This window comes from Felis catus, chromosome B2, assembly GCF_018350175.1.
Source record: "Felis catus isolate Fca126 chromosome B2, F.catus_Fca126_mat1.0, whole genome shotgun sequence".
Taxonomy (NCBI): domain Eukaryota; kingdom Metazoa; phylum Chordata; class Mammalia; order Carnivora; family Felidae; genus Felis; species Felis catus.
The window spans coordinates 2,205,825-2,225,108 of record NC_058372.1 but is presented as its reverse complement, the minus strand read 5'-3'; the positions used below and the strand labels follow the sequence as shown (position 1 = coordinate 2,225,108).

The 19,284-nt window shown below is 50.0% G+C and overlaps 1 protein-coding gene and 1 non-coding gene across 4 annotated transcripts; both read left to right on the top strand.

Moving 5' to 3' along the window:
• Positions 1 to 2,032: 2,032 nt before the first annotated feature.
• TRNAS-GCU lies at positions 2,033 to 2,114 on the top strand. Its single transcript has one exon. It is a non-coding gene; the product is annotated as a tRNA-Ser (tRNA).
• Positions 2,115 to 9,877: 7,763 nt separating this feature from the next.
• ZSCAN9 (zinc finger and SCAN domain containing 9) lies at positions 9,878 to 18,005 on the top strand. 3 transcript variants are annotated; one of them, XM_023254672.2, is made up of 5 exons: positions 9,879 to 9,996; positions 11,474 to 11,980; positions 12,159 to 12,306; positions 15,409 to 15,507; positions 17,115 to 18,005. In XM_023254672.2, exons 2-5 carry the CDS (start codon positions 11,564 to 11,566, stop codon positions 17,714 to 17,716), a joined length of 1,266 nt encoding a protein of 421 aa, XP_023110440.2. In that variant the 5' UTR covers positions 9,879 to 9,996; positions 11,474 to 11,563; the 3' UTR covers positions 17,717 to 18,005. The 3 variants fall into 3 exon arrangements, with proteins under 3 accessions (XP_023110441.2, XP_023110440.2, XP_019687232.2); XM_023254673.2 differs by lacking the exon at positions 15,409 to 15,507 and having other exon boundaries at positions 9,878 to 9,996; XM_019831673.3 differs by lacking the exon at positions 9,879 to 9,996 and having other exon boundaries at positions 10,711 to 11,980.
• Positions 18,006 to 19,284: the final 1,279 nt, after the last annotated feature.

Here is a 19,284-nt window from a genome sequence, read left to right as displayed (position 1 = left end):
TAAAAATTAAATAAAACCCCCTTTTAAAAATAATAATAAATATCTAAACTCATTTTATCACCTAAAATGAACCACAGTACCAAAACAATACAAAAATGCTATACATACGGTTCTACAATTTGCCTTAAGAAAAAGTAATTGGGAAAATATTTGTCAGTTACTACATGTAGCTCTGTGTTGTTCTTATTAATGACCACAGACTCCTCCAATGTTGTGCTTGATCATAAAATTATTCCATTTGTTAGGCATTGGACAGTCTCTAATATTTAACTATCAGAAGTAGCCCTCCACTAAAATGTATGTAATGTGTGTGTGTGTGTGTGTGTTTTCACACTAGTGTTGGTATTTCTCTAGCAGGATTCTCTACTAGTGGGCTGACTGTTGGGTTAAGGAAGGGTATGAACTTTGTAAATTTTAATAGGTCTTATGCAATTGTCCCTCAGGGTGGTTGGACCCGTTAACACCTGCATGGGCAGTATTTCAGAAATCTGAAGTGGGAGTAGGGGAGGGAGAATGAAGTTTTAAGTGTCCTATCCCCATGTGCAAGTTCGCTGGTGCACTTCAGTTATGCTCATTAACCGTCTGATTTTCTTCTGTGCATTGACCATACCTGGTGGGGTTTTGTAATGTTTTTTTTTCCTACCAGGTTTTCTTTTTCTTGTTGAATACAATTTCATGTAATTAATTATTAGTTTATTTATTAGTCCGAAAACAACTTACAGTGTCAAAGACTTACACAATTACTGTTTGCAAGATAATTTTCTTTTTTTTTTTTTAATTTTTTTTTCAACGTTTATTTATTTTTGGGACAGAGAGAGACAGAGCATGAACGGGCGAGGGGCAGAGAGAGAGGGAGACACAGAATTGGAAACAGGCTCCAGGCTCTGAGCCATCAGCCCAGAGCCCGACGCGGGGCTCGAACTCACAGACCGCGAGACCGTGACCTGGCTGAAGTCGGACGCTTAACCGACTGCGCCACCCAGGCGCCCCTGCAAGATAATTTTCTAACCATTTTATTGATATTAACTAATATTCATCACAACCTTATGATTAAAAAAAAAAAACTAGGATTATCAACCCAAGAGGTTTAATTAATTGAAAATATCCTTTTTAGGTATCTTGACTCTGGTGCTCAGAGTTTGAATTAAATGTAGAGCATTTCATCCTGCATTTAACTACAGTTACTGTTTGCTTACTCCTTAATTGCTGGACAGGGATGATCAGAACGCACACACGATTCCCTGCCCTCCAGCTGAGGGAGGGTGGTGTCCATGCCGCTCCCCCCTCCCCTGGGAATCGTTCTGAAGTTGCTGGTGGGAATGGGGTTGCCCTTGACTCTCTGAAGAGCGAGTGTCCCCGCAGAGGAACGGGAACGACGGTCCCATTTAGCGGCGTGGATGCGGTAGCCCAGGTGGTAGTTTCGTGCTGACCGGAGGGATTCTGAAATTCGGAGACCGCGGGGGAGAGAAAACCACTCCCCGCAACACAGCTGAGAACAGAGCTAAGAGATTGCACGGGGAGGGAAAGAAGCGCCAACATTTTGGCGGAAAAAGCACATCTTCCCCCAAAGCTCTGCACTAAGTAAGCACCAGACCCTCAAGAGTGCGGGAGGAGGGGGGGGGGTGCAGACGAGAAGTGGGGGCCGCAGTCAGAGATGCTCGGGACAGAGCCACACCTGCACCCCGCCCTGCAGGACGGACCGCGACAGGTGAGCGCACCTGGTGCCCAGCCGGATGGGCCTCCCCGCACGGACCTCCCCACGCCCGCCTCCCGCAGGGACCTCCCCGCACGCTCTCGCCTGCCCGCTTCTTTCCGAAGCCCATTCTCGCCCTTGTAGGTCAGCGCCCAGGCCTGGTTCCACCTGCTGGCGGGTGTTTGCCCCCCCGCGCCGGGGCCGTGGGGTCTGTCTCCTTTCAGACACTTGACTCGGACCGGGTGTGGCGAGCAAGCCAGGGAAGGGCGACCGGACGCATTGGGGGAAATCCTGGAGTGCAGCGGGGAGGAAGAAATAGAACAGCCTGGGTTCCCGTGCGACGAGGTGGCCGAGTGGTTAAGGCGATGGACTGCTAATCCATTGTGCTCTGCACGCGTGGGTTCGAATCCCATCCTCGTCGGCTGGCTTTCCTTCCGGTAGTGTCGCCCTTCCCAAGCGAGGCGTAAGTGTTCTCTTTTGCTGAGTTAACTCCTCACTCTCCACCCAGTGGAGTAGCTCCCTCTAATCCCGCCCCACCCCTCCTTCCCTGCCTTTTCAGTAGCTCTGCTCCTGCTGGAACCTACTTTGTCAATTGAGTTAGTGGATTCACGTTTCAGCCCCCCACCGAATTTGCATTCCCTGACAAGTTCTGCTTAGAAAGGATTCCCCACTAAGGAAACGACTGAATAATTGAGCACCAGAGAAACATGTTGCCTAACAAAGAGGAACTGATACAATCGTCTGCCGAGTAACACTGTAACACTGGACCTCACGGCTTATTTAAGGCATTTTCAAACTAATGTTATCTCTGCTGCAATTTTCATCTGTTATTTATACTAACTTTAAAAGCAACCGTTATTTCCTAAGGATTCCTGTCTTTGACAAGGAGGGATAGGAATTCTTAGAGGTATGACCAAACTAAAAGTCACATTCCCAGTTAGGGCTAAAGATATCTTTCTGAGGGGAGCAAAGGAAAATGTTAGTCTTGTGTAGTTTATACTGTGACTTCCATACTTCCATACTTCCATACTTCTACTGTGACTTCCAATACTTCCATATTGGCAGAACTTTGGGGGGGGGATAACATATTTCTTCATTTAATTATTTCCATTTTTCCCAAGACATATGCCTTTTCTTTATTTTTATCTTTTTGATTAATTAACTTAAGGAAACTATGCACAAGGTGGGGCTTGAACTCACAACCTCAGGGCTGTATGCTCTACCCACTGAGCCAGCTGGGCACCCCTATTATTTCCATTTTTGAGAAGTTCTACAGCCACATGATACAAAAAGTATAAAAAGCTATACAGAGAGTTTTGTCACCATTTACCGTCCCCACCAGCAGGATGCTATTAGCCCTCGTGTATCCTTCCAGAAGCAAAGTATGCATGTGTAATATTAAGTTGTCAAGATATATCATTGAATGAAAAAGAACGTCGTGCAAGACAGTATGATGATGCCTGTAAAAAGCAGTCCTGTATCTATATCTGAATAGATACACCATTTTGCACGTGTGTGTATCTGCATCAGTGTATAAATGTCTAGCAAGGCTGTGCTGGGCTGCACGGTGTGTGCATTTGTGAGATATTGCTATTTTTCCTCCATGGGGGTTGTACTGATCTACACTCACCACCAGCAAAGTGGAAAGCAGACCAGACCACTCAGGCTTGTGCAGCCCTATAAGGGGGTGGGGGTGGGGGGGAGGGTTGTTATTTCAACAAGCATTATCACATCATCTAAATGGAGACACAACCACACACAGTGAGAACGAAATGTTTAGGAATCCCGAGCTCTCGTATGCTTGGTGGCCTTGGTTTATCACAGAATTTGCAGGTAACCACGGGCCGTTTATCAAGTGGACTAAATATTTAAGATTTAATGGAATTTAGGGATTGATGAGGTTGAACCTTTGTGTGGTTTGAGGGTAGAACTCCTTTGACTGTTTTATTAGAATGAAGTTTTTAGAGGTCTAGGTCAGAGGTCTGGATCGGATCACAGGATTCAAAGCACTCACCTGGCATTGTTGTGGTTTCCAGTGCGTCTCCCCCAAGCAATAGCATCGTCATCCCCGGGAAAGCTGCTAGAAATACAAACCCTGGGGCTGGGGCCCAGTAACGCGTGTTCTCAAGACCTGCAGGCAAACCTAATTTGTGCCACAACTACTTCTGTTTTGTTTCAAAACGCGGCTGAGACCTGGTTTCTTGGTGCCCATCTTTTCTCCCCAGGACCCACGTCTCTCCCATCCTTCCAACATCGGCATGATGAAGGTTTATCCTGAACCTTCGCGGCTTTGCCTGGTTTAGTGTCTCCAACCCCTACTGTGGGCCATGTCCTAGGACCCACAGGGCGGGCTAATGTGGTGCGAAAGACATCCCCCAAACCATCAGGGACAAACCTGTAAAACGACAAAATCCGTTTATCGAATCAATGCAGCGACAGGAGACCCCAGAGGAACGAGCAATGCGTTCCAACAAGGGGGGTGGGGGTGGAGGAGGAATGGCCTTTGTTGGGATCTGAGTCCCTGGAGCAGGGCTCCGAGGAGCCTGGGGGACGGAGGGAGTGGCGGGAGCTGGTCGGTGCCTGTTTCCGGGAGGATTCTCTGGGGACAGAGCACTGTCATCAGAGGGCAGCGGGGCCGGGCCTGGTGGGAGGCAAGAAGCCCCTTTCCACCCCTGCCGCAGGTGGGCCTGTCTCCGATGAGTGGCCCACTTAGTGCATTTTCGTCTGGCAACCCTGATGGAGCGCTGGCAGGCCGGGGTTGGGGGTCCGGGAGTCCCCGGCCAGGGACCACCCCCCCCCCCCCACTCGAGGACGCAGCTCAGGGCTCCGAGACGACGTTGTCGCTCCCTGAGGCTGAGTCAGCGCCGCGCATGCGGAGACCGACGCCAAGGCCGCAGCGTGCACCCGGGTCCTGGTTTGTGACCCTTGCGGCGCTGCTCCCGCCGGTGGCGCCTACTCAGGACATCCGCTCAGGACACGCGCCGGAGGGGGTTTGGGCCAAGCAGAGACTGGAGCGCAGGTGGAGGCGGAGACAGGCGGAGGACCAGGTGGCCTGGGGTCCGGCTTGAAGTCGCTGTCACACACGTCCGGTGGGAGAGGAAATTGCCTTCGGGAGGGCAAACTGGAGGGTTATTGATTATCGCCACTTAAAAAGTAGATCTCAAGGGGCCTGGGTGGCTCAGTCGGTTGAACGTCAGACTCTGATCTCACCTCAGGTCATGATCTCAGCTCTTGGGCTCCAGACCCACAATGGAATTCTCTTTCTCTCTCTCTTTCTGCCCGTCTCCTGCTCTGTCTCTCTCAAAATAAACATTAAAAGAAAAAGCTTCATATATTGTTGACTGACCAAAGATATGGAGAAAGAGGAAAATCAATTTCTCTACACGTGAGTCTAGGTATTTAATATAATGCCAATAAAAATTAACATAGCATTTTGTTTTCAAACTGGGTAATTGCTTCTCAAGTTTATGTGAAAGTAAACAAGCATTAATAGCCAGGAAAATTCAGAAAAGAGTAACAAGGAAAACGCAAGCCTCTGGGATTTTAAAACATATTACAAGCTACAATGAACAAAGTACTGTAGTATAAACAGTATAGAAAATCCAGAAGTAGGCAATATCAATATTTAAGCATTTGATAAAAATGTCATCTCAGGTTACTAGAGAAAAGATAAATCATTCAAGAAATGGTACTGGGACATCTGTGTAAAAATCTGAAGAAAAAAAAAAAAGTAGAGTGTAGTCCGCACCTCACATCTTACAACTGGATCATTTCCAGGTGGTTCAAAATTTAAGTAGGAAAAAAGTAAAACTGTGAAAGTACTAGAAAAAAAAACTACATGAGAATTTTCTGTTATAGTCATCGCACAAATAAGACCTTTCTTATCACAGAAAACATATAAAATTAGTAAATTTAACTAAAAAATTAAAAATTGCTGTAAACTAGAGCCCCCATAAAGAAAGTAGAATGGAAATATTACAAATTATCACAAAAGTCTAATTTCCTTAGTATATGATGATTATACGAGTCAAGAGAAAAACGAGCACAAGTAGGAAAAAGGGAAAGGGTGTAAACAGAAAGTTCACAGAAGGAAATGCACATGAATATTAATGTCTCATTTTTTCATAATTAAAATGCTAGTTGACACCAATAATATACCATTTTTTGCCTATCAGCTTTGCAAAGATAAAAAATTTGGTGAAGATTTGGGGTGGCATCACTTTTAGATATTGTTAGAGAGTTGTAGTTTTTTTTTAAATTTTGTTTCGATTTTTATTTATTTTGAGACAGAGACAGGCAGAGACGGGGCGGGGGTGGGGGGGCGGCCTCCGTCCAGCAGGGGGCGCGGCCGTACACCCGGCGGGGCGGTGTCAGCTGCATTTGGAGGCTGGTTCTCACCTGCCGAGCCTCCAGCATCTCGATGGGCACCCCCTCCCCCTGCGGCAGGGGTTCTGGCCACACGACCCATGGGATGGGCTTTGTCCACAGTGATGTGGAGGGCTGCACGCGGGGGGACGGGCAGAACGCCTGGGGTGTGTGTGTGTGTGTGTGTGTGTGTGTGTGTGGTGGGGGCGCTGGCCGGGGGTTGAGGGGCCAGTGTGTCTCTGCCTGGTCGCCCACCGCTGCGCCCACCTCCCGGACGGGGCCGCGTTTACTTCTGGGCTCCGTGCGTCCGGAGGCCCAGGCCCCCACGGGACTGGGCGGCCGTGGTGACCCTGGCTCTGAGGCTAGACACCTGCCTGCCCTTACTGGGCGAAGGAGAAACCGCTGAAGGTGTTTCGTCCTAAGCCATCGGTCATCTGGGGCAAACACCGTCTTAAGAAAATCTGAATTCGGAAACAGTTACTTCCAAGGATTTATGTATTTATATATAATGAACACCATATACGTGCCTACATTTATAATTGTTCATTTTGCCATATTTGCTTTTTCTTCCTCTGCTGAAGTATTTCGAAGTAAATTATAGACATCATTACACCTTTGAATACTTCGGTACCCATCTCTAAAATATAAGGACATTTTCCTATGGATCTACGATATCATTATCAAACTCAACAGAAGAAAAAAATCACAGGGAGATTTTTTTTTTAATGTTTCACATTTTTATTTAAGTTCTAGTTAGTTAACATATATTATAATATTAGTTTCAGGAGTAGAATTTAGTTATTCATCACTTACCTATAACACCCAGTGCTCATCGCAAGTGCCCTCCAGAGGGAGACTTTTCAACATTTGCCCTTTTATACTTCTTGTATTTTGAATCTGTTGCTATGTAACGTATTCAATAGATAATAAATTTTCAAGCTAAAAATAAATTGAATGGGGGGCACTTGGGTGGCTCAGTTGATTAAGCGTCTGACTTTGGCTCAGGTCATGATCTTCGGGTTTGTGAGTTCAAGCCCTGCGTGGGGCTCTGTGCTGACAGCTCAGAGCCTGAAGACTGCTTCAGATTCTGTGTCTCCCTCTCTCTGCCCCTCCCCCGCTCGCACTGTCTCTTTCTTTCTCAAAAATAAATATTAAAATTAAAAAAAGATAAATTGAATGGGATCTTTATTTTTTTTAATATTTTATTTTTAAGTAATCTCTACACCCAAGCTGGGGCTCAAACTCACAACCCCCAAATCAAGAGTCACATGCTCTACCTACTGAGCCAGCCAGACACCTCTGGATAGGATCTTTAATACTTAAAATTGACCAGAAAGCTATGGGGTCTGCCCAAGGTAGCATTAAAAGACAGGAAAGAAGGATTCACAAGAACCTAGCTGAAAGTACAGATCTGGGGGTGGGGTGCATCTGGGTGGCTCAGTGGGTTAGGTGCCTGACTCTTGGTTTGGGTTCAGGTCATGATCTCCCGGTTCATGAGTTCGAGCCCCACATCAGCCTCTACGCTGACAGCTAGGATCCTGCTTGGGATTCTCTCTCTCTTTCTCTCTCTCTCTGCCCCCCCCCCCCCACTCAGAAATTAATAAAGAAACTTAGAAAGTAGACTGGGGGGAAAAACACTTCATTTCAATGCCCAACTAAGTTAGGGCTGGTGTGAGCAGAGCTTTCATCAAGTCAATACCAAGATGGTGGGCACGGAAAGCCAATGGAAATCCAAAAAAAAAAAAAATATTGCTTTGAAGCAGTTTTGTTCTCTCCATTATAGAGAGAGTCCAATGTAATCAACAGGTGACTGGCTGTTCCAAATGGAATGTTATATCATACCTAGGGTTCAGAATTGATTGGTGACATCCATAGAGCAGATGAGCTTGCCCACGTACTTACTGAAACTATTTTGGGTTAGGGAAGGTTCATATGGGACATCACTATTGTTATACTTGATACATTTTAATCCCCATACCAGCTAGTTCCCTCAATCTCTTTGTTAACAGTTCTCCAAATCCTTTTCTCCATCTTCTTCTTGTTCTTCTCCCTCCTCCTTCTTCATTTTTTTTTTAAGCTTATGACATAACCCCTAGAAGAGTCAATATCCCAATATACCTGTTTCCAAATTCAGGTAACGCTCAATGTTCTTGTAGTCAGCATTTCTTCTTGTCTGAGCTGAATCGTGGGTTTTTAAAAAAATGTTTATTTATTTATTTTGAGACAGAGAGAGCATGAGCAGGAGGGGGACAGAGGGAGAGGGAGATAGCATCTCAAGCAGACTCTGTGGTGCTTCATTGTCAAGGGGCTCGATTCCATGAACTGTGAAATCATGACCTAAGCTGAAATCAAAAGTCTGATGCTTAACCCGCTGAGCCACCCACGTGCCCCAAGAATAACGTATTTGAACTGTATTCCAGTTAAAGGGAAGCTGGGAATTTGTGGCCATTATATAGTTTGTTGGAAAAGTTTGTACTGAGGGCTCTGGAAGTGAGGTGTGTGGAAGAGAGTGATCAGGATTTTGAGCAGATTTGCTTCATGCTGCTGCTCTTAATGATAACAGACTTATTGGACATTCAGAAGAAGTCAACATAAAGGATGAAGCTTGTGTTTATTTAATGACCTCAGATGGCTACGTTGAGGAGACCAACCGAAGAAATATATAGAGCTATAGTTTTGGAGTTAAAACGCATCACAGAATTTACATGAACATTCAAGATACTTTCCTACTGCTGTAATTAAAATAAACAATGAGGTTTTGGGGGCACCTGGGTGGCTAAGTGTCTGACTTCTGCTCAGGTCATGATCTCAAGGTTCGTGAGTTCAAGCCCCACCTCAGGTTCTCTGCTGTCAGTACAGAGCCTGCCTCATCTTCTCTGTCCCCCTCTCTCTGCCCCCCCCCCCCCCCGGTGCTGGCACACATGCTCTCTCTCTAAAATAAACATTAAAAATATTTATTAAATAATGAGGTTCTGTTAAAAACAAAACAAACATAATTTATGCAATACTATCATTCTGGTTGGCATGATAAAATTGATGGATGACTAGCTGTACTAATAATTATACTCTTTTGTACAAATAAAGCCAATTTATTTTGGACAGATTTTGTATTACCACTAAAAATCCAAAAAACCTCTGTAGCAAAAATCAAAAGGAAGGAAGGAAAGGAGGAAGGAAGAAGGAAAGCAGAAGGAAAAAAGGTAGGAAGGAAGGAGGGAAGGAAGGAAGGAAGGAAGGAAGGAAGGAAGGAAGGAAGGAAGGGAGGGAGGGAGGGAGGGAGGGAGGAAGAAGGAAAGTCTATCAATGTATAGGGGCCTGGACAAAAAAATTGCAGTCTCTGTGCTTGATGTACTCAGCCACCAAATGAGTCGGACCTACACGACCAATAAAGAGGTCTAAGATACCTGAAGTGAAAACGTTAAAATAAGTGATTAAAAAAAACCTAAATGTAAAATAGCTTAATGCTTGTCTATGCAGCTGCACGTGAGAAAGATCGGAAGTATACACGCAAATCCCCAGCGAACCATGACAGCGGCGATCCCAGGGTAGGGGGACCTTAGTGACAGTATGGGATTTCACCTTTTACTTGGTTAATTTTGGCGTTGCTGAGGTTTTTTAAAAACCACAGGTAATATATTCTTTAAAAAAAAAGTTTTAAAAATAAGTGTCGTCAAATTAATGACCTAGCATTCCTGCGCTTCAGTTTAAAACCTGCGCGGGGCGCACCTGCGGCCGCAGCTCCAACCACGTGAGCCGCGGGGAGGCTGGCGGCGGGCGGCGGGCGGCGAGACGCGGGATCCTAGAGCGGCCCGGAAGTGCCTCGGCCCCGAGCGCCCCCCGCGGCCGGCAGCCCCCTCGGTGCGGCGCATTGTTCCGGCCGGCGCGCTCCCGCAGACGCCGCGTCGGCGCTCTCCGTCTCCCTGCAGCGTCCAGCTCCCGTGAGTCGGCGCCGGGAACCCGGGCGGGCGTGGCTGGGGGGGGGGGGGCGGGTTGCGGAAGGCGGGCCTCCGCCCGGGGAGGGGACGTCGCGCGGGCAGGGCCTGGGAAGGCCGCGAGGCTCGAGGGCCGCCACTGGGATGACGGCCGCAGGCTGGACTCGGCGGGAACGGCCTGGGCGGCCGGCCTCGGGGGCGGGAGAGGCACGCACGGGTGTAAGATGTCACACCCTCTCCTTTCGGTTCCGAAGCCGGTGAAGGGGCTTGGAGCGGACTGGCTTTCAGGCGCAGAACGTGCCCGTTGCCCTTCCGCTTCCTTTAGCCTCGCGATCCTCGCGCCCTGGAGCGCACCTGCGGCCTTGGGAGCCCAGCCTCCCTCCCGCCCGAACCCCGGATCCGCATCCGTCCCTGCATACCCCTCCGTCCCGAGATCCGCATCTGTTCCTGGATCCTCCTCCGTCTCCGGATTCCTCTCCGTCCTGGGATCCCCATACACCCCGGGTTTCCATACACCCTGGCTCCGCAGCCGTCCCCGATTCCCATCTGGATCCCCCTCCACCCCAGATCCCCGTCCCTCCCCGGATCTCCATCCACCCAGGATTCCATTCCCTGGACGTCCTGTACCCCGCCCCCCCCCCCCCCCCGTCTTCCTTCCCCTCCCCCCTCCCTCTCCCCCGCTCCCTCTCCCCCCCCCCCTCCGCCGCGCCTGTCCAGCTGGAACTCAGCTGCGGGGCGGCACTTTCAGGTGACTGAGAGGCGCAGCCTGGCTGGGAGCAGACCGCTTCCCCCAGGGCCTCTGTGCTCCTGAGGACTGTCCTCACAGAGGGTTTGACCTTAGGCAACCTCAAATCGTGGTTGTCACCGAACCTCAGAGGGTGATGTGAGCCTTAAATGTGGTCTCGTATGCGAAAGCATGTTGTGGACTGCAGCGCAACGCTGTTACTCTCAGTTTAATAAAGTTTTCAATGAATTTAGCTCAAAGGACAACAACCTGAAATGGAATGGTTGTTTTCAAGATTGTTTTGAAACTCTAGCAAAGAGTCCCAATGAGAGTTAGCTCATTCATTTATCAAAGATAAGAGCAGTATTTTCATCTATTCTTTCTCTGATTTGACTTTGAAAAAACGAGTCTGAACTTTTTAACAATTCCGAGTGAATTGTGTGGTCCCTCTTTTCTCCATGAGCTCTGTAAGGTATCTTTATTGCTATTTCTTTACATTGAGAAACTGAGATTGAAGGACGATAAGAAATTGGCTGAAAGTCAGTCAGTAAATTGGTAAATGTTAGAACCATAATAGAATCCAGTTCTGGGTAACTTGAAAGCCTGTGATTTTTGCACATTATGACCTTATGTTTTCCATTATTCCTATCCTTTGGTCACCAAATGACTTTACTTTCAGTGAAGAGGCTTGGGGTCTATGACAGTTGCTTATGGTATCAGTGCCCATCTCTAGCTGTTGTCATTCTTCTATATAAACAGTGATTTTTACTGCTCAAGAGGGAACCTCTCAAGGTGCTTCTAAAACACGACTCCAGCTGGAGGGTGCTTTGTAAACTATTCCAAGTCAGGATGAATACAGACTCAAAGGAGGTTTTGCCCATGGATGTGCATGGTCCTGAGGCTTGGGAAGAACTGACCGTGAAGGTGGAGACGGAAAGTCGCCTCCAGATGCAGGAATCCAGACTGAAACGTAGCAGTCCCCTGGCGAGGGAAGTCTTCCGAACGCGCTTTCGACAGCTGTGTTACCAGGAAACTCCTGGACCCAGGGAGGCCCTCACCCAGCTCCGTGAGCTGTGCCGCCAGTGGTTGAGGCCTCATGCCAGCACGAAGGAGCAGATCCTGGAGCTGCTGGTGCTGGAGCAGTTCCTGACCATCCTGCCCAAGGAGCTCCAGGCCTGGGTGCAGGAGCACTGTCCAGAGAGCGGGGAAGAGGCTGTGATTCTGCTGGAGGATCTGGAGAAGGAGCTCGATGAGCCACAACTTGAGGTAGGAAGGGAGATTTGCAGGGAAGAAGTGTATGTGTGTCATCAAGGACCCTTGGATCCCTTGTTTTGTATCCCCTTGACTGACTCTGACCCTGACTCTGCTTCCTGCTGCTTTCTGGGAAGGGTTTCTTTAGACAGTTAACTTCTTCAGAAGTCAAATGTCACCTCTCTGTTTCCAGATGGTAGCCTACGGACAGGGACGAGAAGTCTGCTCTAGAGAGACGGTGCCTCTAGGCGAGCAGACATCACTGAGCCTTCAGTCCCAGCCTGAGGAGCCCCAGCTCCCTCGTGACACTGCCCAAGAGTCCCGCCCTACTGGAGAGACAGGTGAGGGATAGGACTTTTCTGGTGTTGAACACATCCCCTCTTGTCAAGCAAAAACAAATGAAAAGTCCAGACCTGGGGAACCAGGGGCTCAGAAGTCTCTTTACCAGGTAAGGTCAGCGCTACAGCTGCTGAGGGCCCAGCGTCCTCACTTTGTCCCCTTCCCTGCGTTCAGGCTTCCCCTGTGAACTATCCTGTCATCTCTCTGGTATTCTGGCACGTGGTACCTTAGGAAAACTTTCAGGAATCACCGTGGAGGGCAGCTTTAGAGAATGGGTATGATACATTCAAATCATGGCTTTGCGTTTTAGAAGCTGCTTGTACGTGAGCAGGTTTATTGAACCATTTGGTCTCGGTTCCCTCATCTCCAAAATGGGGTTGATAATAGCATTGCCTTAGTTTGCTTGGGCTGTCCTAATAGAATGACACACACTGGGTGGCTGAAACAGAAATTCATTTGATCACAGTTCTTGAGGCTGGATCTCCAAGATCAAGATACGAGCAGGCTTGGTTTCTGGTGAGACCTGCCTTCCTGGGTTGTTGACGGCCACCTTCTCGCTTTGTTCTCAGACATGCCTTTCTGTGTATACGTTCCTGTTGGAAGAGAGAAAGAAAGTTCTGATGCTGTTACCTCTTATAAGGACATTAGTCCTATTAGATTAGGGCCCCACTCTTTTTTTTTTTTTAATTTTTTTTTTTTTAATGTTTATCTACTTTTTGAGAGAGAGATTGACAGAGTGTGAGCAGGGGAGGGGCAGAGAGAGAGAGAGGAAGACACAGAATCTGAAGCAGGCTCCAGGCTCCGAGCTGTCAGCACGGTGCCTGACGCGGGGCTCGAACCCACGAACCGTGAGATCATGACCTGAGCTGAAGTCCGACGCTTCACCGACTGAGCCACCCAGGCACCCCATTTAGGACCCCACTCTTAATTACCCTAATTAATTTCCTAAAAGGCCCATTTTTAAATATAGTTAGGGCTTCAACATGCAACTCTAGGGGGAGGGAGACAACACAATTCAGTCTAACAAGTATGTAGCATAGAAGGTAGTTGCGAGCACAGAACAGACAACTGATGAAAAGCACTTGGCAGGCATTTTGCTTAGTATGTGGTAGCTGTTCTTCCAGGTCCCCCTTGCCCATTTGGGCTTACGTTTGCAGTATAAAGGGGTGAGGAAGGGGTGGGGAACGCACAGCGGGTGGCAGACTGGACGGGGGAATCCAGTGGAATCAGTCTGGCGTTTCCTGGTGTGTCATTCAGTGGCGGGTGCAGGCCTGGGCGCTTGGGGCTGTGCCAGCTGTCGTCCTGTTCTCGCTCTCCCTGTCACAGCTGGCTCAGCTTCTGTCTGATTTCTCACCAGGACAGCGTAGCCTCTGCCGGACTATTTGTTAACTTTCTAACAGTCAGTCTGCAGTGGCGTCTGCTGTTTGCATTTTCACTTCATCAAAGCCACAACTTCTCTTGCCTCTCTGCTTCCTGCCTCTATTTTGTCTACCCTAGCAGTCATGTAGTTATCATGGATTTCTGCCACTTGGAACATATCTCTTCATTTTAAAAGATTCTTTTTTTCTTAGTAAATGTGCTCTGCAGACCTTCCTCTGGCTCCGGTGACCTCATCAGATTAAATTCCTCTGATTTCATTTTCCTCTTTTATGAGCATCTTCCCAGTCAATTCCTTTGTTTCTTCCTCCTCTCCATGAACTTGGACTTTTTATTTTCCAGGCATGTTTCCCTTTCTTCTACCTTCAGGAAGCACATCTGAGTAAGTCCATCCTCTTATCCAACCATTCCTCCATCCGTCTCTCCATCCCTTCATCCCTCTCTTCCATCCTCCCATCCATCTATCCATCCATCCATCCTCTCATTCATCCATCCATCCATCCCTGCATCCATCCCTTAGTCTATCCATCCTTCCTTCCACCCCTCCTTCCTCCCATCCATCCATCCATCCATCCCCTCTTCCTTCCTTTCTCCCTCCCTTCCTTCCATCCACCCCTTTATCCATCCTTCCTTCCTTCCTTCCTTCCTTCCTTCCTTCCTTCCTTCCCTCCCTCCCTCCCTCCCTCCCTCCCTCTCTCCTTCCACCCATCCTTCCATCCTCTCATCCATCCATTCCTCCATCTGTATCTCTATCCCTTCATCCCTCTCTCCCATCCTCCCATCCATCTGTCCATCCATCCATCCTCTCATTCATCCATCCATTCCTGCATCCATCCCTTCGTCTATCCATCCTTCCTTCCACCCCTCCTTCCTCCCATCCATCCATCCATCCCCTCTTCCTTCCTTTCTCCCTCCCTTCCTTCCATCCACCCCTTTATCCTTCCTTCCTTCCTTCCTTCCTTCCTTCCTTCCTTCCTTCCTTCCTTCCTTCCTTCCTTCCTTCCTTCCCTCCCTCCCTCCCTCCCTCCACCCATCCTTCCATCCTCTCCTCCATCCATCCCTTCATCCAGTCATTCATTAAGCATTTGCCATGGCCATAGGAGAGTACACAGAGGACATCTACAAATCAAAAAGTTCTCTTCTAGGACTGTCAGCGCAGGTATATGTTGTACATGTAGGAAAAGCCAGTTTTGTTAAGCAACATAGTAAGTGTTTGAGATTACGAGGATCAAAAACCAACGTCCAGCTCTTCAGTCTTTTTAAATTAAGCCGCATTTAAGGTTACTGTATAGTACTGAGTTTGCTTTTCTTTCAGAATTCATGCTGATAGTAAAAAATCCAAATAATATAGGAGTTTGTATATAGTAAAACATGAAAGTTCTCCGAATTTTATTCCCCAGGAGTAGCCACACTTGTTAAATTGTCATGTATTTTCCAGACTTTTTCTGTGTACGTGTAGAGTCTGTCTAGCCACAGGTCTACCTTTTGTCATGCAGTTTGTTAAAGAGGTGGTATAATAACCCCAGATAAAGAGATGCGTTAGGGTGATACCACATGTGACAGTGTCTTGTAAGTCATGGAGGGCTGTGTAAGTGCTGATTATGAAAAAGGTGAGACATGTCTTTGCTTTCATTCTACCCGGTTTCCTTGTATGTCTCAACTATAAATATGAAGTTTGGGCAGAAGGGCAGTACTGATCCCATTTGTGGTCCATTTCTTCTCTGCAGACACATTTCTGTTTTCCACACCTGTTGTCCTCCCCCAGCTAAAAGGAGCAGGAGAACCGTGGTCTGACAACAGAGGAGCCCTACAAGGCGCCTGTTCTGGTGCGTGAGCGACAGTACAATTAGATGGGAGAGAAAAAGCCGGATGTTATGGCAAAAGGACGGGGGTTGGTGGGTGTTTTCCTGAGACTTTTCTGGGTTGCAAGGTGGGAATCTGTTGGTTCACAAGGTCCTTGGGAGCTTCCCAGGTGTCACCTGAGGCTGCCCCTTCTGTGGGGGGCAGGAAGAGACCGGAGAAAGGGGGTAGATGGCAGTTTTAATAAGCAAAGGAGGCTTGTCCTGGGCATGGAAAAATGCGTAGATCTCGGCACCCGCCCACACATTTTACAGGTTTATGTAGAGGCTTTACCTGACTGCAGTCATGCGTGCTGTCCAGGTAGTCACTGTCCTCGGGGCAGCTTTTGGGAGCGGGGCAGGCAGCTAGAGCTCACGTTTCAAGTTCAGGGGAGGGGGTGAGGAGCTTTCGATTGTCCAGATCCAGCTCATGGGTCGGTTGGCTGTCTCGTAGTCTCGATGGCTTCCCCCAGCAGTCATGCCCAGGGAACCTGAGACATCCTGAAGATTCCACTGGGCTGTGCTCTGCTGTCTAGACAGTTTGGGTCTGTGTGTCTCCATTCCTGCCTTCAATTCCTTCAAGTCCGATTGGGTTGGTTGGACAAGTGTCCGGTGTGGGCCAGTTCCATCGGGTGCCGTGTGCCTCCTGTGCCCATGCCTGGGCCGGTCATTTGAGGCCACAGCAGCAGGCTCGGTTTCAGTCCTTTGTTTTTTATTCATTCAACAAATATTTATTGAATAACTGCCATGTGCCAGCCGTGACCCAAGGAATAAAACAAAAAGATCCCACTGCCATGGAGATTAGACTGTGGGATGGGGGAAACACATAGCACACAGACGGGGTGGCGATGCAGCGTGTCAGACGGTGGTCAGTGCTGTGCACTAGGCCGGGACTGGAGCGAGTCGGGGGCATCGAGGGCGCCATGGGTGTGGCAGGCCAACCGCAGCCCTGAGTACAGGAACCAAGAAGGTGGGAACTGAGCAAACTCTAGCTGTTGTCCGAGCCTAGAGCTTTCCAGGCAGAGTGTGGAGCCAGTAAGGGCCTTGTGCTGGAGCACACTGGGATGTGCCGGGTCACATCTGGGGTATTGCTGGGACACACCTGGGATGTGCCTGGAGCCCACTGGGACAGGCCAGGTCATACCTGGGACGTGCTGGGACACACCTGGGATGTCGCGGATCTGACGGTTGTAGTACTTACTGTCCCATGCCCCCAGAAGAGTGGGAGCACTTGTTCCATAAAGGAATGAATGAGCACGTGGTCTCTTTGAGGCTCCGCACCCAAATCGGGGAGGGGTTCTAGGGGAAAACTAGGAGAAGGCACCCTGACGTTGAGCTGCCCTCCCCATGAAGAAGCCTAAGGAATCCTCTCCAGGCCCCTGCCCTGTCAGGAAGGACTGAGCCACATTCTGCCGGAGGGCAGCCTTCCCTGTCACTTGGAGGAAGGCTTCCGCCCTGGCCCTTCTGTTTCCAAGCTCCTCTCTGCTCTGTGACCTGGGGTCACACCAGGTGGAAGCAGTCTGCGGTTTCATGCGCACAGGGACCCTCCCGTGGGGTCGGAGCAGGTGACGCTTCCCTGGTCTCTTGTGTTTCAGATGGAACGAGCATGGCTGAGGACAGAGAAGGCGTGCCGAGGAAAGACTGTCCTAAGATAGCGGAGTCCCGCGGGGAAGTCCTTTCCGCACAGACGTGGGAGGAGGCACGCGGGGGGCCCGGGCCTGGACAGGGCTGGGCAGAGGGGCGCCGGGGCGGCCCCCCGGGGCGGGGATGGCACACATGTGACGAGTGCGGCAAGACCTTTGCCCAGAATTCGGGCCTCACCCGCCACCGCAGGGTGCACACGGGCGAGAGGCCCTACGCGTGCGGCGAGTGCGGGAAGGCGTTCAGCCGCAGCTCGGGGCTGTTCAATCACCGCGGCATCCACGACGCGCACCGGCGGTACCGCTGCCGGGAGTGCGGGAAGGCCTTCAGCCAGAGCGCCGGCCTCATCCAGCACCAGCGCAGCCACCGGCCGGAGCGGCCGCACCGCTGCGCCCAGTGCGGGAAGAGCTACGGCCGGCGCTCCTTCCTCCTGGAGCACGAGCGCAGCCACACGGGGGAGCGGCCGCACCGCTGCGCCCGCTGCGGGAAGGACTTCACCCGCCAGTGCAACCTCATCCGCCACCAGAAGACTCACGCGGCCGCCGGGCCGCGGTGACTCCGGGGCGCGCCTGTCCCTGGTCACGGGCCCGGCCCCCGGGGAGGGGAAGGCCAGGAAGCGTCGTCTTCTCGCCCCCTCCTCGCGTTTTAGAGCAGACGCTGAGCCGTGGTCTGGGCAAATCCGAAGAGGAAGCTTTGGGTGTTTGCACCTGCTGCTTCCGCGCCCTGGTTCTCCCCCTTCCCACCCTGCTTCGCCCTGTACTCACCCTTCTTGTTTACTCAGATGGCAGCTGCTGAACCTTCCTAGTAATGGAATAAATGGCGCTGCCAGGCCAATATGCCTGAAACACGTGCGTCCCTGTTTAATTCCCTAAGGTCATATAGAGCCCTGCTGATGTTTTATGATACGTGGGTCTTCAGTGTCCCCAGGGCCAGTTCCTCTGCGCCCACTCCTTGTCCACCCCACCGCTTCCCCTGATGCGCTCAGTGTGCCCTTGGAACAGGGGCCACCGTGTACAGGGTCTGCCTACCCGCGAGGGGCGGGGACACTGCACTGTCCTTGTCCCTTGTATGGATGCAGACGGGAAGACTCAAGTCCAGGCTCGGAGTCAAGGTTGAAAACCTGGACCTTTATTGTGGAATAATTTGAGCTCCTGAAAACGGTAGAGTTTTTACATGCTCTTAATTGGGTTCCCTAGTGTTGACATCTAACATCACGTAGTTAACCCCCTGGCTTCAGACTTTATCCTCAGTCTGTTGGGGTGTTGTGCTAGTCTCTGGTCACCCGGAACCCCCTTCGTGCCTGTCCATCGTCAGCACCACAGGTCACTTGTATCCCGAGTCCAGGGTCATGCCAGGGAATTGGATCATGAGCCATGTAACGTGCTTTTAAAACAACCCTCTTAGATCTCCTGAGTCCTTCTTTTCTGTCGCTTGGCTCGGTCCGGAGAAAGATGCCCCCCCTGAACATGTTGGGGTTTTCCTACGGTTCCACAGCTGGTGCAGCGGTTCGGCAGCAGCTCAGAGGACAGCTGTGTGGCCTTGAGTGTCTTCCTTCCAGGGAGCTGCCTTCCCGGGGACGTGTCCTTGTGGGGAGACGAGGCTCCCCTGGTCAGGGCGGAACAGACCCGAGGCTCGCGGCTCCCTTATTCCCTCTTATGATTTCTCCACCAAGGCTGCAGCCCCATCTCTCCTTCGATCCGCTAGAGCGGACGTCCCCCAGGCACAGGAGCAGTGCCCTCAGTTGGCCAGGGCAGCCGGCCCTGGAATTGGGGATTCTGTCCTTTACCTCCAAGGGAGAATTTCAGACAGAAGTGGAGCACAGTAGTGACCCCCGTGTCCTCAGCACCAGCTTCCATGGTTATGACTCGGGGCGCATTCTGTCTATGGACACCTTCTCCACTTCCTCTGGGGGAGCTGGAGGAAGACTTACAACGTAGAGGTCGGTCAGGCTGAGATCCTTAAGTGGCTCTTCTGACTGAGCCCCTTCTCAGTCCGAGTCTCCCTCTCCTTTCTTCTTGTTTCTTGGGAAGTTGGATTTTAAGTCAAAACTCTTACGAACAGTTTCCCATCACAGGGAGAGAAACTACCTAATGCAGATTCCACGAAGCACCAGCTTGAGCCATT

Bases quoted from the DNA above. Each gene is read 5' to 3' on its own strand.
- ZSCAN9 (XM_023254672.2), top strand. From the start codon at position 11,564: ATGAATACAGACTCAAAGGAGGTTTTGCCCATGGATGTGCATGGTCCT. The intron at 11,981-12,158 runs GTAGGAAGGGAG...CTCTGTTTCCAG, and splicing joins TCGATGAGCCACAACTTGAG to ATGGTAGCCTACGGACAGGG. The intron at 15,508-17,114 runs GTGCGTGAGCGA...CTTGTGTTTCAG, and splicing joins CCTACAAGGCGCCTGTTCTG to ATGGAACGAGCATGGCTGAG.